Genomic DNA, 15,457 nt, shown 5'->3' on the forward strand with positions numbered 1-15,457 from the left:
ACTTTACCTGGCATCATATAGGTAAATTGTTACGGAACATGAACATTTTTAAACACCACTTTATTGTTTAAACTTGCACAACAAAGGAGAACATACAATAGCCCCGGTCATTTCCATTTTACCGGAAAATGCAGGGCATTAGAAGTACATATAATTTTATAAAATAAACTAATTTTACAACATAGTGTGGACTAAGGAGTTATGGACATTCCTAGGTATAGATGAAATAAGAGGAGCCAAATATTGAAAATTCATTTAAAGGTAATACAAAGTTTTGGTATGGGGTCATGAATTTGGTTCAAATGAACATATTGGAAGCAAATGCGATTCTAAAATGTTCAGTGATAGTTGTCGCGGTTAAAATCGAGTCTTAAGTGATAAAATTGTAAATAATAAACTCTTAATGTTGTAAAGCTCCCTCTCAAGGTCAAGATATTACTTTAGCTATAAAACATTGTTTCTTGAATACAATCGACCGATTTGCTATTTCCGTTTGGAATTTATATATCACAACTACATATTCTGAAATTATCATGGTCGCAGTTACCATCGTATGGCAGTAGGCGCTATTTGAAATTTATCAAAATTTACCGGGAGCACCGGTAAATTTTTATATTAAATTTTTCTCGAAAGCAGAAGTGTTTTAGGGGCTAAATTTATTAGTGCTTAGAATACATCCACAGGGGCATCCAAATATATCAAAATTGTAAAGAATCACTGCTAGAAAATTTTCAAAATGTACCAAAACTTTGTAATACCTTTAATATATGTTATTGCACTTTCTATTTGAAGAAGAAATATTTGGAGCTCATAGTTTGGATACAGTATAGCAAAATGGAAGCCCCGTACAATATGAGCATGCAACACATGTTTTGGTGGTTTTGGGTGGTACCTTTTTTTGTAAAGACACCTTTGTATACATTGCATTCCAGTTTTAAGTGAGCATACACTAGCACTGTTCCGATAATCCACACATTACTTTATTTACTGAAGAACAGCCATTCTAAGGAGACGCGATAGCTCAGTCGGTAGAGCAGTGCATGGTCTCATAATCCGGTGACCCGGGTTCGATACCAAGTCAATGCGCTAGTGCCCTTTGGTAAGGCATTAATCCTCACTACCAGGTCCCTCAGAGAGGACCTAAAGCCGTCAGCCGTCTGGTTGCTTACCGTTAAGTGAGTTGATTAAGATATCTACCATACAGTGTGACTTTCTTTAGTAATTAATGACCACTTGCATTCAAAGATCACTCTTATATATATGTGTTTATATATATATATATATATGTATATATGTGTATAAATATATATCATATAAATTTTATAAAGTTGCTTTCCATTGATTTTGGCATTTGTTGCTGAAAACAAGTTATGAAGCAGAGCCCTGGAGGACACAATCTATGGACAGTTTGCACCTAGCTACGCTTTTGCTCCTCCCATCTGAAGAGCAAAGTCCTTTTTGATGTTTGCTAAGACCTCCTCATTTCCTGGTTTCATGACTTCCAGAGCTGTCAGAGCCAAGGATTTAGCCTGGATCAGTGTAGGAGGCTGGGCTGCAGCAGCACCTGAAAACAATATAAAAAAATCAGGATATTCATATTTAACAACAGATAGGAAATGAGAGAGAGGGGGGGGGGGGGGGGGGGAGGGAGAGAGAGAGAGAGAGAGAGAGAGATAGAGATAAAGAGAGGGGAAGGGAGGGAAGGAAAGGGGGGGGGGAGGGGAGATGACACATTAAAATACCAGTTAGTCAAGAGAGTAAAGTTAAAATATGAGAACATTAACACAGTAAAGAGACAATGATACAAAAAGAGACTGACCAACAGAGGGACTACATAGTGAGAATTTGCAACATTTTTAAGTATCCCTTTGTAGGAGGGGGGGGGGGCTAGGGGCGTGGCCCAATACCCACCTGCCGCTGCAGTGAATGGTCTGGAATGGTTGGCTGCCACGGTGCCCATGTAGTACATAGGATGGATGCTAGGGACCACGTAGGACACGTCTCCCATGTCGGTTGAACCGGAACCACCGTGGTCATCAAAGACCACACCCATTTGGGTCGCCTCCTTCTCGTAGATGGTTGCCATGGTTGGATTGGTGACAACATTAGCATAGCCTCTGAGGTCTTTCACGGTGCACTGGATAGAAAAGATAAGAATTGCATTTGGTTATTGCCAATGCATACCATCATCTGAATGGCAAAGGGCACAAAAACTACTTTAGGTAAAACTTTTCAGTTCATAGTCCTATATGTGCAAATGGACGTGATGTTTTGACCGCTGAATTTTGTTGTTGTAGCGTAAAGGCCGAACCCCGACTTTTTGATATTTTCTCTTCCAAAAACACTGCGGCCTTATCGCCGGCAAATACGTTATAGAAATTAGAAGGTTATATTAAACCTGTCACTGTTAACAAATTTTGATGGTGTACAGACTAAAATGAGTTGTATAGATGGCGTACCCCAGGGTAGCGTCCTAGGTCCATTGTTTGTTTTTTTATCTATACCAATAATTTACCATGCATTTGTTCACGCCCTTTAGCCTGTATGCTCAATTTCCCACGCCATCTGAACGTAAGGTCCGTATTTTCACACGATGCTACCCTGTCTCCAGAGATATTTCATGTGCACTTTTCAGCCCTTCCTGTGCAATAGGTGATTGACAGCCTAAATTTTGATGTTGCTATGACATTTTTTTAAAGAAGAAAAACTCATCCTGTCTCCTTGAAATTCAACATGGTTCATGAAATGTGAAGTCATATTAGGATGACACAAATATCATAGCAGAGAGTCTCAATCGGTCTTCTCACCTCACAACCTGTTGCCACGGCTGCACCCTGGGCACACCCTACGACCTTCTTCTTGACCTGTGAGAGTGCTTCCTGTGTCGGAGCCCTCATGTAGTAAAACAGCTCTGCCTCTTCTGGTATGATATTAGGCTTGGCTCCACCATTTGAAAATATGCCTTAAAGATGGAAGAAACACAGTTCAGATTTTGAGAAAGGTGATAATTTTTTTCCGAAAAGTAATGGCAAATCTTGAGTTTGTCAATTTTTGCATTCACAGGGAAACTGATGTAAAGGTAAAGACCGGTAGTGGTAAAATTGCAGTTCAAGGGTTTTGGGTGCAAAATATCCTTTCAATATTGTTTAAATATTGCCTTCAGAGGTTTAGATGGCAATACTTCAACCTCAATTCGCAAAAAATGCAGAAATATATGCCAACATGTTCAACGTTGAAGTGCATTCGCAATATCTATCCAGGCCGCATCGATTTACCAAATAAATCAATAAGTAGCAATTTCCCAGCAAAATTGTATGATCACATATTAGTCAAAACATATTCTTTCACATGATTGGAGCTTCCATTTCATTTTTGAGAGGGGGGCGTTTCCAAAACTGGTCTATACCTTTAAAAAGTAAACCAATCACCCAGAAAAAAATGTCGGTACATTAGGGGTTCACTAGGCTATATCATACAGAGATAATTGCAAGTTAAAATACTCTCTCAGTTAACAAAGAAGCGACTTATGAGTAGACTACTCAATGTATCTGTATGTGGTGGTATAGAAAAGGGCCTGCACAGATCCCAGGTCCAACTCGGACTATTCATGTTTGGTTTTAAGTTATTTGTATTTTCTTCAAACTAATGTCCTTTGGTAAGACATTGACACTACATTTGCCACACTCAACCAAGGTGATGTAAATGGGTACCTGGCAGGAATTAATTCCTTGAAATACTAGAGCGCCGTATGGCAGCCGTGCTAAAGCCAGGGTAATAATTGGGAGCGCCAGGAGTGTCAAGTATGACAGATATGAGCGCTATACAAGAACCCACTATTATTATTATTATTATTATGCCCAGCGAATGCCTGTTTTTGTTAAGGTTTATATTATACATCCATTTATCAAAATGAGCAGTGCGCTCCAAACAGCAAGGGGTTCTGAAATGGGTTTCAAAATATAATGGGAATGCTTACATCATCTATCGAAAGTGATACAGTATCGAAATTATTACCAAGATAATAGAGGACCGAGAGGAATAGTATTCTCTCTCTACATGCCATGTCCTGAGACGTTGGCGACCATGGAGTGCCACAACTCTCTGTCCCATATTATATGAAGTAATTCATTCTCCCAAGATCAATTCCACTTTCAGTAATCCCACTCCTTACGCTACTCATCCACAGAATCCTCCTTCTACCCCTACTCCTCTTCCCCTCTATTCTTTCAGTCAGTGCAAGATTTTCCAAACCATTCTTTCATATAACATGACCCAAGAAGCTCAGTTGTCGACCTCTTAAATTATTCAGAAGCTTTCGTCTTGTTCCTGCCATGGCAAATACCTCATTATTAGAAATTCTTTCTGTCCATGAAATTCTTAATAGCATCCTTCTCAGGAACCAAACTTCACAACTTTCCGGTCGCTTTCTTAGTAGGGAAAGTGACTAGAAAGTGGTGAAGTTTGGTTCCTGAGAAGTATTACTCACCATGAACTCTCCATTCTGGTTTCAGCTGTTGTCTCATGACTGAGATACTATTATAACACATTACAGCTGCATCCAAGGCGTTCACTCCTTCCCAGGGTGCTGTAGAGGCATGTGCAGCAAGACCTTTGTAGGATATTGTTACCCTGTTGGGACAGAAAGATGGGAGAAAAGTTATGAAATGACACTAGTTTCTATAATAATAATTCCGCTTTTATATAGCGCCTCGATACATCGAAGCGCTTTACAGATATATTATTACCCCAGTCATCGGATTCAGGCATACCCGCACACAATGTATGCACATTATCCACTCCCTGGGGAGCATTCCGGCCATTTTACAAGTGCACACTTGCTCATTCAACCACATTAACTTTCGCATCCTACCGGGTACCCATTACCTGGGTGGAGAGTGGCAAATGTAGATTTAGGTCTTGCCAAAGGACATTAGTGATGCGGCGGGACTTGAATCCCGTACCTTGTGATCTGCAGTCGGGTGACTTATCCACTAGAGTGGACCACAACACCTCTACAATATATAGATATCTAAATTGTATTCATCAAAAATATAGTGGGGTTGTGGGCCACTAAAAAAAAGGTAACATATACTGCCACCAGCACGTGTAGCAAAATTACCACCCACACTGAAAGGATCATAGCTATTTTAATCACAGTCAATGTGGAAAAGAAGTATGTATAAACATACAAATGATGAGAATGAACCACAGCAGGTGCAATTTGACATTACCTCAATATCAATATTAATATTAATATGATGATAAATTTTATATATTTAAGTAATGAAAACAAAGGACTGGATACCTCAGTCTTGCTTCCACCTTAAAAAAAACCATACAGGCTTACAGATCTTTCCTTGATGGTTTCCCTGATAGTGATGCTAGAATTTATAACTCCAGCAAAGCATAGAGTCAATGCTAATGCGTATTGACCTCTAGCGCTGTATACTTGCTGAGAGGCAGGTATAACACACAAATACACACACCACCCACTATTGCACGCTACATGTAATGCACACAATGAATACAAAGTGGCTGATTGGCAAGTTTGACAGTAGACTCACGATTTGAATTTTCAAAATATTTTTTTAAACATTGTTAGGTTGAAAAGATATTTAATATAATATAATATAAAATGCTATTTAGGATCATTAATTGTCACTTAACTCAGTTGAGTTATGTACAGTGGTGTTTGAAATGTTGAAAATCAATAGAACAGTTTTTAACACACAGCCAGGATGGTAATGCATCTATGTGTGCAACTTATTAATTCCTAGTTGAAATGTTACTTTCCTCCAACAGATTGTGAATGAACTAATCTTACCTGTCCACTGCAATCATCATCGGTCTTGAGAGGTTATTGGGGTAAGGATGAGCCATCATAGCAATGTCCATGCCTTCAAATGCTCCAGCATTGATGAGGTCAATCTTGCCCCCTCCCCCTTCCTCCGCAGGAGTCCCTAGGACGGTCACCTACACATTACAAGTTTTGAAAGTGAAATAAGAATTCCTGTTAATTCATAAAAGCAAAGGTTCCTGATTTTCCCATGGTTTTTCCTTATTGAGTTTTATATCTCCAGGGTCGTTGAAGAGGTACATTATCTCTCTCCCTCAGGTGTTCTGCAAGGGGCAGGCCCACATCCCTGATAGAGTTTCAATATTGGACACAACATCCCTATTTTAAAAAATTGGAAATGATTACAGAAAAAATTCTGTTATGTTTTATATTGCATCATGCAGTCATAAGACAAATTTTACAATTAACTAAAATAAATACAGTAACCTAAATGGTGGGAGAACTGTCTATGAGCAAGGTTGACAAATGTCATTTTTATTAAAGACTTTCTCATGCAAAATGTTTTTTTCTGCCCATTTGGTCAAATGAGATTTGATCATTCTTGTCACAACCTTCCTGCCAACGGTTTTCATCTTAATGAACATATGACATATCAAGGACAGTCATACTAGGACAAATATATTCATACTATATTTTAGATTACATAACTTGCCCCTCCCCTGTTCCATAGCCAAAGGCTTGATACCAGTGGAAAACATCATGTCCCTTGAATACGACGTTATTTTCAACCCTACAGACAGCAAACTTTAAATAGGGGCATCTTACCCTAACACCCCTACAACATCACCCCAGTTTGACAGATTAGACCATAATCTTATTTTCATATACCTCTTACCCTTCCAATTGGTGTCCCTCCAAACTCTAATGCAGCTTTGATCCCTAGACCTGCGGCTGCTCCACACTCGGCGATTAGATTGTGTCCACAGGCGTGGCCAATTTCGGGAAGAGCATCGTATTCACAGATTACACAAACATGGACGCCACCATCCGTCCCATATGTAGCCTTGAATGCTGTCTCTAAATGATAATTTCTTGTCACCTAGCATTTAAAAAAATATGTTTATAAGAACTGTCAATATAAAAATACAAATACTTTCAATGGAACAAAAAATGTTTTATACAACCAATTTCTACAAAGCATGTCCATAGATTTGAGTAAAGAACCTGCATGTATAATAGTATATTGAGAAATCTAGTGTGATAAACAAATGCATGCAAAGTACTATTGCATAATCTCTATAAAAAATAATGCAAGGTTATGGTCTATATTATACAAATAATGAATGGTTATGAGTTCAATAGTGCGAATATGTTCATGAGTTGAAAGATTAACATTCTATTCAACGAGGCGTCAGCCGAGTTGAATAGAATTAACGTTAATCTTTCAACGAATGAAAATATTTGCACTATTAAACGAATGAAAAACATTCATTATTTGTTTTATACAACATCGAAGAAGACCTAATAGAACGTTAATCAACAAATTATGCTTTACTCCTTATAAAGATAAATTACAGTTCGAGTCAAGCCTTCTCAATTACATGCAGATTGCCTTCGCGTCAGATACACGCAGGGATACGCGCACATGCAGCAGAGAGATACGCAGTCTGCATATAACCAAAAATGCACGGCGCATATAACCAAAAATGCACGACCGTGCAATATACCATCTATTGAATATCATGTGACCAACAATCGTCCAATCAAATGACAAGGATCCACGTAGGTGTTGTATAAAAATATATAATCCTCTCCTCTTTGTCTTCACCCTTCATTTCATTTGTTGAGATTTCATTGTTTTGTCAACAAAATTAAATAAGGTTAACACCATAAATTTATATGCTACGTACGTGCACTCAGACAGTTCAGTCTCATGATCTTATCTTTATTGTCCTAAATGAGTTACAAGATTGTTTTGATTGATCAATTGACTTTGCCAGAGTTTAAAGAGTGCCAATCACCTAAACAATCAAATTGTGTACAGCTAAAATGTGTAAAATCAAACTCGAAAAATTTACTCAGCATTCTAAGAGCAGTAGGTTAAGGATTACCGGTATGAGAAAAAAAGAATGACATATGACCTGATCGCAGAACGCAAGTATGAATTGGGGTCTATGCAGGCAATATAATTATGTGTGCAGTATGTAGCAGTGATTAGTCTACTCCAACTAGCTTCTTTCTTTCATTTTTTTTTTGTCATATACGAAAATATCATTTGTTGTTTTTCTCCTTAGTTTTTTCTCCCTAGGGGCATTATATACTCAAAATACATGTATATTATGGATAGTAAATTACTACAAGTCCTCTAAAAAAAATAAGGCCCTCCATTCAGTCACACATTTTGAAAAAAATGACCGTTTTAGCCATTACCTCAAACTACTTACCTCAAACCCTTCCTTCTCGAAGAAATCTGTGAGGACCTTGTGGGCATAGCGTTCTTCAAAAGCCAGCTCGGGATGGGACCAGATGTCCTGACTGAGGTCATTCAGGGTCGAAGCAGATTCATCAATCTTAGTCTTGACTGCCTCTCTCCTCTTACTCCACATGTCTGAGGTAGCCTCTGCTTGCATCGTGGTTTCTACATGTACAAATGTGGACATGGAGAAAAATTAGGAAGGGACACACTGACACTCTTAAACTATAAGCAACTCTGATAAAATGTCTATAAATGATCAATCGACCAGAAAGGCAATTAGACCTGTATTCCCAACCCAGCAAGATAAATCAGGGCTATAGGCACTAATTACAGCTGTCAAGGACACATGACATGGGTGTCTTAAATCTAAATCCAGACCCCAAAAATTACAAAAGCGTTGTTAAGCGCTTGGTGTTTACTTGCACTGGACTTGACATATTTCACTATAGATCTAGACTACATTGATTGATAAGTGCTTAGTCTACATGTACTAAGCAAGCGGCTATACCGTTTTTGTACTTCTTAATCATATGGCACGTACTCCTTGCAGCTGCAGCTGCAGTACTAGTACTACATCGTGTCAGCCATAAGCCATCACCACCACCCACTCCAGCAAAGCTACGTCAATGCCACCACCTACCAGTACCATTACCTGCATTATACACTCCAGCTTCAGCAAAGCAAAGCATAGAGTCAATTCATAACCACCTCCACCTACAAGTACCACCAGTACCATTACCCACTCCAGCAAAGCATAGAGAGTCAATGCTAATGCATACCGGTATTGACCTTTAAAGGTAAAGACCAGTTATGGTCATGCGAATTGTGAAAGAAACGTTGTGGAATCGATCAGAAAAGGTTGATCATCTAGCATCTAGCATCTGCAAGGTTCTGGAATCATCAAAATGATAAGAAATTTGGCCCATTCTTCGTAAAGTTACAAGCACTATACACAGAAAGATGTATATGGGACTACCCTATATCTCTCACAGTCCATGAGAGAAACAAATTTACCAAATATATGAATTAGTAGGCGGTTTCCCAGCAAATTTTTTATCATCATGTATTAGTCAAAACATATTCACATGATTGGTAATGAGAGCTTCCATTTCATTTTTTGAAATTGGGGCGTTTCCAATACTGGTCTTTACCTTTAACACTGAATACTTGCTGTGAGGCAGGTATTATACACAAATTTACACACCACACAATATTGCGTAGACTGCACACAATAGGACCGATTGTATTGATCGGCAAATTTTACACTAGACTTACAATATTAATTTTTTTTTTATTCTTTTTAACATCAGTAAGTTAAACAAGTTGTATTTTACTGTTATTTAGGTGTCATTAATTGTCACTAAAGTACAGATTTTGAGTGAAATTAGTTGAGTTTTGTACAGGGGTGTTTGAAATGTTGAGAATCAAATACCGCCAGGATAGTAATGCAGCGCGCTAATTGTGCCATACATTACCTCCCTGTCGAGTCGTTTGGTTTTGTTCCGGTAAAACATATGAACTTAGATCTATACCGACATGGGTCTGGAACTATTGCCGAAGTTGTCTTCAAATTGTAATTAGAAAGTGATACCTACTGATTGTATGATACTTTGCATTCGGAAATCGTGCAATTATCTTACCTTTGCGCAGTGTTGCGAAGTTGGTGGGTTGCTCTTTTGTCAGCTGTAACACTAGGCTACACAAGTACTCGCACGGCCAGCTAGCTAGCTAGCGGTCCCGGAAGTGGGCGGAGCTTCTTATGTTATTATTTTTCTCGCCTGCGAAAAGCTTGACGATCCCTGCCAGAATCCCTTCCCAGTGGTGGTGGTGAGACGACAGCATTCTCCATGAAACTCGGATAAATTATGGGAAAGATAAAAAGAACTAATTGACCCTACACAACACATTCCTTTTTGTCCCCTTTACTTTTCCGAATCTTGTAAATAAGTGATTCTCATGATTTGTTTTTTAACAAAATATAGTCTATAGGTCTACACTGTTGGTCATAATGGTGGAATAATTATTTTTACCCCAATTTATTGAATGATTTTGACAATGATTTATTCCTAATAGATCTGGATACTAATATACATTCTAGTGTATCTGAAATGTAAATGAAAATGAAGAAGACAGACAATACCAACAACAAAAAAGAAGCCAGTAACAAACATTGACCTGAAAGACATGAGAACAAATATATGGATTGAACATCTAGGCACAAAACTCTCAAATGTGAAGAGTTTGTCGATATAATCAACCCCCCTTCTCTTCTCTCTTGATCCTAAGCCTCTCTCTAGTATCTTCCTCCTCGATCTTCTCCCCCTCTCCTCTCTCTCTCTCTCTCTCTCTCTCTCTCTCTTCCTTTCATTTTTCTTCTATTCAGGCAATATTCAAATTTCACTTCTACCTATGTTTCTATAACTAGTCTGTGACAAAGGAAAATGATCTGAGTGACATCGTTACTAACAATGTACGTGTTTATCACATTAAGCTTGGAGAAGTTTTATGACATTACATCTTGACAAATTAATATTCATGAAAATCGAAATGCTCTCAGCAAGTTTATTTTCCGGTTTGCTAAGGGAAGAATACAAAGAAATAAAAGTTACTATTATGTGTACGGTATTGTTTTTTTTACAAGATTCATTTTAGTTTCAAGTTCAAGCTCTTTTTATTCAAAACCACACAAAATATTATAACCTTTTACAAAAAACAAAACTCGTGATAGTAGATCAATCAACATTTATTAACTTGATTGCATCATAAAATGAATGGTTTTAGCCTTTTAGGACCCCTTTAGAAGTGTTTAGCAGGCTTTTTAAATTTTTCATTAAAACATCCTTACGTGTCGATGCTAGATTGCATCAATTTCTATCGCGTGATCATATGCCTCAAACAACAAAATAATTCCTAATGGAGGCCACAATATGTTATTTTTGTATGCGTGTCGCTAATTCAATAGAATAATGTTTCCATTGATTACTTGCCACTCAATTTCTTCATTCAATATGTCAGGGTCATCAGGCTGACATTTGAAATAATATTTCACTGTAAGTAATTTTCATGATATAAGCCATGACGGCATCTTTAATTCTACTAGAAGAAGAACAAATTCATAAAAAGCTGATCACATACACGCACACACGCACACACACACACAGGGCTCGAATTACCCACCGGCAATCGGCAATTTGCCGCCATGCCCCTCTCACTGGCCGGAATGCCCTTTTCAAAATCAAACCGTTTACGGCCACAATATTTAATCCACAAAAGTTTTGCCGACATTAGAACTCTATATTTATAGTCATCGTAAGCCAACCCGACTTGTAATGTTCAAAAAGGTTTTGTTGCCCCTACGGAGCTCTAAAAACAATAATACTCGGCAAGGTTTTGTTGCCCCTCCGGAGCTCTAAAAACAATAATAGTCGGCAAGGTTTTGTTGCCCCTCCGGAGCTCTAAAAACATAATAGTCGGCAAGGTTTTGTTGCCCCTCCGGAGCTCTAAAAACAATAATAGTCGGCAAGGTTTTGCTGCCCCTCCGGAGCTCTAAAAACAATAATAGTCGGCAAGGTTTTGTTGCCCCTCCGGAGCTCTAAAAACAATAATAGTTGGCAAGGATTTGTTGCCCCTCCGGAGCTCTAAAAACAATGATAGTCGACAAGGTTTTGTTGCCACTCCGGAGCTCTAAAAACAAAGATAGTCGGCAAGGTTTTGTTGCCCCTCCGCAGCTCTAAAAACATTGATATTCGGCAAGGTTTTGTTGCCCCTCCGCAGCTCTAAAAACATTAATAGTCGGCAAGGTTTTGTTGCCCCTCCGGAGCTCTAAAAACAATAATAGTCGGCAAGGTTTTGTTGCCCCTCTGGGGCTCTAAAAACAATAATAGTCGGCAAGGTTTTGTTGCCCCTTCGGAGCTCTAAAAACAATAATAGTCGGCAAGGTTTTGTTGCCCCTCTGGAGCTCTAAAAACAATAATAGTCGGCAAGGTTTTGTTGCCCCTCCCGAGCTCTAAATACAATGATAGTCGGCAAGGTTTTGTTGCCCCTTCGGAGCTCTAAAAACAATAATAGTCGGCAAGGTTTTGTTACCCCTCCGGAGCTCTAAAAACAATAATAGTCGGCAAGGTTTTGTTGCCCCTCCGGAGCTCTAAAAACAATGATAGTCGGCAAGGTTTTGTTGCCCCTCTGGAGCTCTAAAAACAATAATAGTCGGCAAGGTTTTGTTGCGCCTTCGGAGCTCTAAAAACAATAATAGTCGGCAAGGTTTTGTTGCCCCTCTGGAGCTCTAAAAACAATAATAGTCGGCAAGGTTTTGTTGCCCCTCCCGAGCTCTAAATACAATGATAGTCGGCAAGGTTTTGTTGCCCCTTCGGAGCTCTAAAAACAATAATAGTCGGCAAGGTTTTGTTACCCCTCCGGAGCTCTAAAAACAATAATAGTCGGCAAGGTTTTGTTGCCCCTCCGGAGCTCTAAAAACAATGATAGTCGGAAAGGTTTTGTTGCCCCTCCGGAGCTCTAAAAACAATGATAGTCGGCAAGGTTTTGTTGCCCCTTCGGAGCTCTAAAAACAATAATAGTCGGCAAGGATTTGTTACACCTCCTGAGCTCTAAAAACAATAATAGTCGGCAAGGTTTTGTTGCCCCTCCGGAGCTCTAAAAACAATGATAGTCGGCAAGGTTTTGTTGCCCCTCCGGAGCTCTAAAAACAATAATAGTCGACAAGGTTTTGTTGCCCCTCCGGAGCTCTAAAAACAATAATAGTCGGCAAGGTTTTGTTGCCCCTCCGGAGCTCTAAAAACAATGATAGTCGACAAGGTTTTGTTGCCCATCCGGAGCTCTAAAAACAATGATAGTCGACAAGGTTTTGTTGCCCCTCCGGAGCTCTAAAAACAAAGATAGTCGGCAAGGTTTTGTTGCCCCTCCGGAGCTCTAAAAACAATGATAGTCGGCAAGGTTTTGTTGCCCCTCCGGAGCTCTAAACACAATGATAGTCGACAAGGTTTTGTTGCCCCTCCGGAGCTCTAAAAACAATGATAGTCGACAAGGTTTTGTTGCCCCTCCGGAGCTCTAAAAACAAAGATAGTCGGCAAGGTTTTGTTGCCCCTCCGGAGCTCTAAAAACAACGATAGTCGGCAAGGTTTTGTTGCCCCTCCGGAGCTCTAAAAACAAAGATAGTCGGCAAGGTTTTGTTGCCCCTCCGGAGCTCTAAAAACAATGATAGTCGGCAAGGTTTTGTTGCCCCTCCGCAGCTCTAAAAACAATAATAGTCGGCAAGGTTTTGCCCCTCCAGAGCTTTAAAAACAATTATTACTGGAAGGTTTTGTTGCCCCTCCGCAGCTCTAAAAACAATAATAGTCGGCAAGGTTTTGCCCCTCCAGAGCTTTAAAAACAATTATTACTGGAAGGTTTTGTTGCCCCTCCGCAGCTCTAAAAACAATAATAGTCGGCAAGGTTTTGCCCCTCCAGAGCTTTAAAAACAATTATTATTGGAAGGTTTTGTTGCCCCTACGGAGCTCTAAAAACAATAATAGTCGGCAAGGTTTTGCCTCTCCGGAGCTCTAAAAACAATGATAGTCGGCAAGGTTTTGTTGCCCCTCCGGAGCTCTAAAATCAATAATAGTCGGCAAGGTTTTGTTGCCCCTCCGGAGCTCTAAAAACAATAATTACCGGAAGGTTTTGTTGCCCCTCTGGAGCTCTAAAAACAATAATAGTCGGCAAGGTTTTGTTGCCCCTCCGGAGCTCTAAAAACAATAATTACCGGAAGGTTTTGTTGCCCCTACGGAGCTCTAAAAACAATAATAGTCGGCAAGGTTTTGTTGCCCCTCCGGAGCTCTAAAAACAATAATAGTCGGCAAGGTTTTGTTGCCCCTCCGGAGCTCTGAAAACAATAATAGTCGGCAAGGTTTTGCCCCTCTGGAGCTCTAAAAACAATAATAGTCGGCAAGGTTTTGCCTTTCCGGAGCTCTAAAAACAATAATTACCGGAAGGTTTTGTTGCCCCTCCGGAGCTCTAAAACAATAATTACCGGAAGGTTTTGTTGCCCCTACGGAGCTCTAAAAACAATAATAGTCGGCAAGGTTTTGTTGCCCCTACGGAGATCTAAAAACAATACGAATCGGCAAGGTTTTTGTGCCCCTACGGAGATCTAAAAACAATAATTATCAGCAAGGCTTTGTTGCCCTACGGAGATCTAAAACAATGATAATCGGCAAGACTTTGTTGCCCCTACGGAGATCTAAAAACAATAATTATTGGCGAGACTTAATTGCCACTATGGAACTCCTAAATTAATTGGTGGGACTTAATTGCCGATACGGAGATATGAAAGAATGTCTTCATCCAAATGACTGAAACGTTTGGCACAAAAACCGTATGACTCAGGCTTAGTTTAATACCGGTAGTCGAGATCGAGACGAATCGTCTTCTTTCCCTAATAATTTATTAAAAACGTCTAAGCTTCCGCGCTTCCCTTGGAATTCAGAAAAGGATAAAGAGTCAAGAACGGTACAACGAATCGTCTTCTTTCTCTAATAATTCAATGAAACGTCAAAGGGGGAAACTCCCCACTCCCTCCAGCTCTCCCCCCCCCCCCCATTTTTTTTTTTGAAAAGCATTTTAAAGAGAAATAGAAAGAAAGAGAGCAAGAAAGAAAAAATAGTTAACTACCAGTTTCTCAACAAAATAAGGTATCAAAAATTGCTCATCTGACCGTAATTAAACGCCTAAAACCCCTGAGCTTCCGTGGGCTCTGCCCCCGGGACCCAACCAAGGGCCCTTTGGCAGGCCCCTTGATACTCATCTGACTGCAATTTAGTGCCTAAAACCCTTGATCTTCTGGGGGCTCCGCCCGCTGGACCTCACGCCAATCAGTGTCGTGCCAGTGTCACAAATAAAGTATAAAAATATGTTCATCTGACCGTAATCAAATGCTTAAACCCCTGAGCTTCCGGGGGCTCTGCCCCCTAGACCCCACTGGATGCTAATCTGACGGTAATGTAATGCTTTAAACCCATGGGCTTCTGGGGGCTCCGCCCGCTGGACCTCACGCCAATCAGTATCCCGCCAGTGTCACAAATAAGGTATAAAAATATGTTCATCTGACCGTAATCAAATGCCTGAAACCCCTGAAATTCAGGGGTTTCCGCACCCTCGACTCCACCAGGGGCCCTGAGGCGGGCCCCTGAATG

The 15,457-nt window shown here is 39.8% G+C and overlaps 1 protein-coding gene across 1 annotated transcript; it reads right to left on the reverse strand.

Moving 5' to 3' along the window:
• Positions 1–726: 726 nt before the first annotated feature.
• Positions 727–10,024, reverse strand: LOC584225 (peptidase M20 domain-containing protein 2). Its single transcript, XM_030984586.1, has 8 exons — positions 9,914–10,024; positions 8,242–8,435; positions 6,693–6,896; positions 5,825–5,973; positions 4,487–4,629; positions 2,808–2,962; positions 1,912–2,137; positions 727–1,564 (listed from the first exon to the last, which is right to left on the reverse strand). The coding sequence occupies exons 2-8, from the start codon at positions 8,425–8,427 to the stop codon at positions 1,419–1,421; spliced, it is 1,209 nt and encodes a 402-aa protein (XP_030840446.1). The 5' UTR covers positions 8,428–8,435; positions 9,914–10,024; the 3' UTR covers positions 727–1,418.
• Positions 10,025–15,457: the final 5,433 nt, after the last annotated feature.

Source organism: Strongylocentrotus purpuratus, unplaced genomic scaffold (genome assembly GCF_000002235.5).
Source record: "Strongylocentrotus purpuratus isolate Spur 01 unplaced genomic scaffold, Spur_5.0 spur5_scaffold_14, whole genome shotgun sequence".
NCBI classification, from domain to species: Eukaryota; Metazoa; Echinodermata; class Echinoidea; order Camarodonta; family Strongylocentrotidae; genus Strongylocentrotus; species Strongylocentrotus purpuratus.

Excerpts from the sequence above, each read along its gene's own strand:
- LOC584225 (XM_030984586.1), bottom strand. The coding sequence starts at position 8,427 with ATGCAAGCAGAGGCTACCTCAGACATGTGGAGTAAGAGGAGAGAGGCA. Across the intron at positions 2,963-4,486 it reads ACCAGAATGGAGAGTTCATG|GCATATTTTCAAATGGTGGA; the intron begins GTGAGTAATACT and ends TCCATCTTTAAG. Across the intron at positions 2,138-2,807 it reads CCGTGGCAACAGGTTGTGAG|TGCACCGTGAAAGACCTCAG; the intron begins GTGAGAAGACCG and ends TTTTCTATCCAG.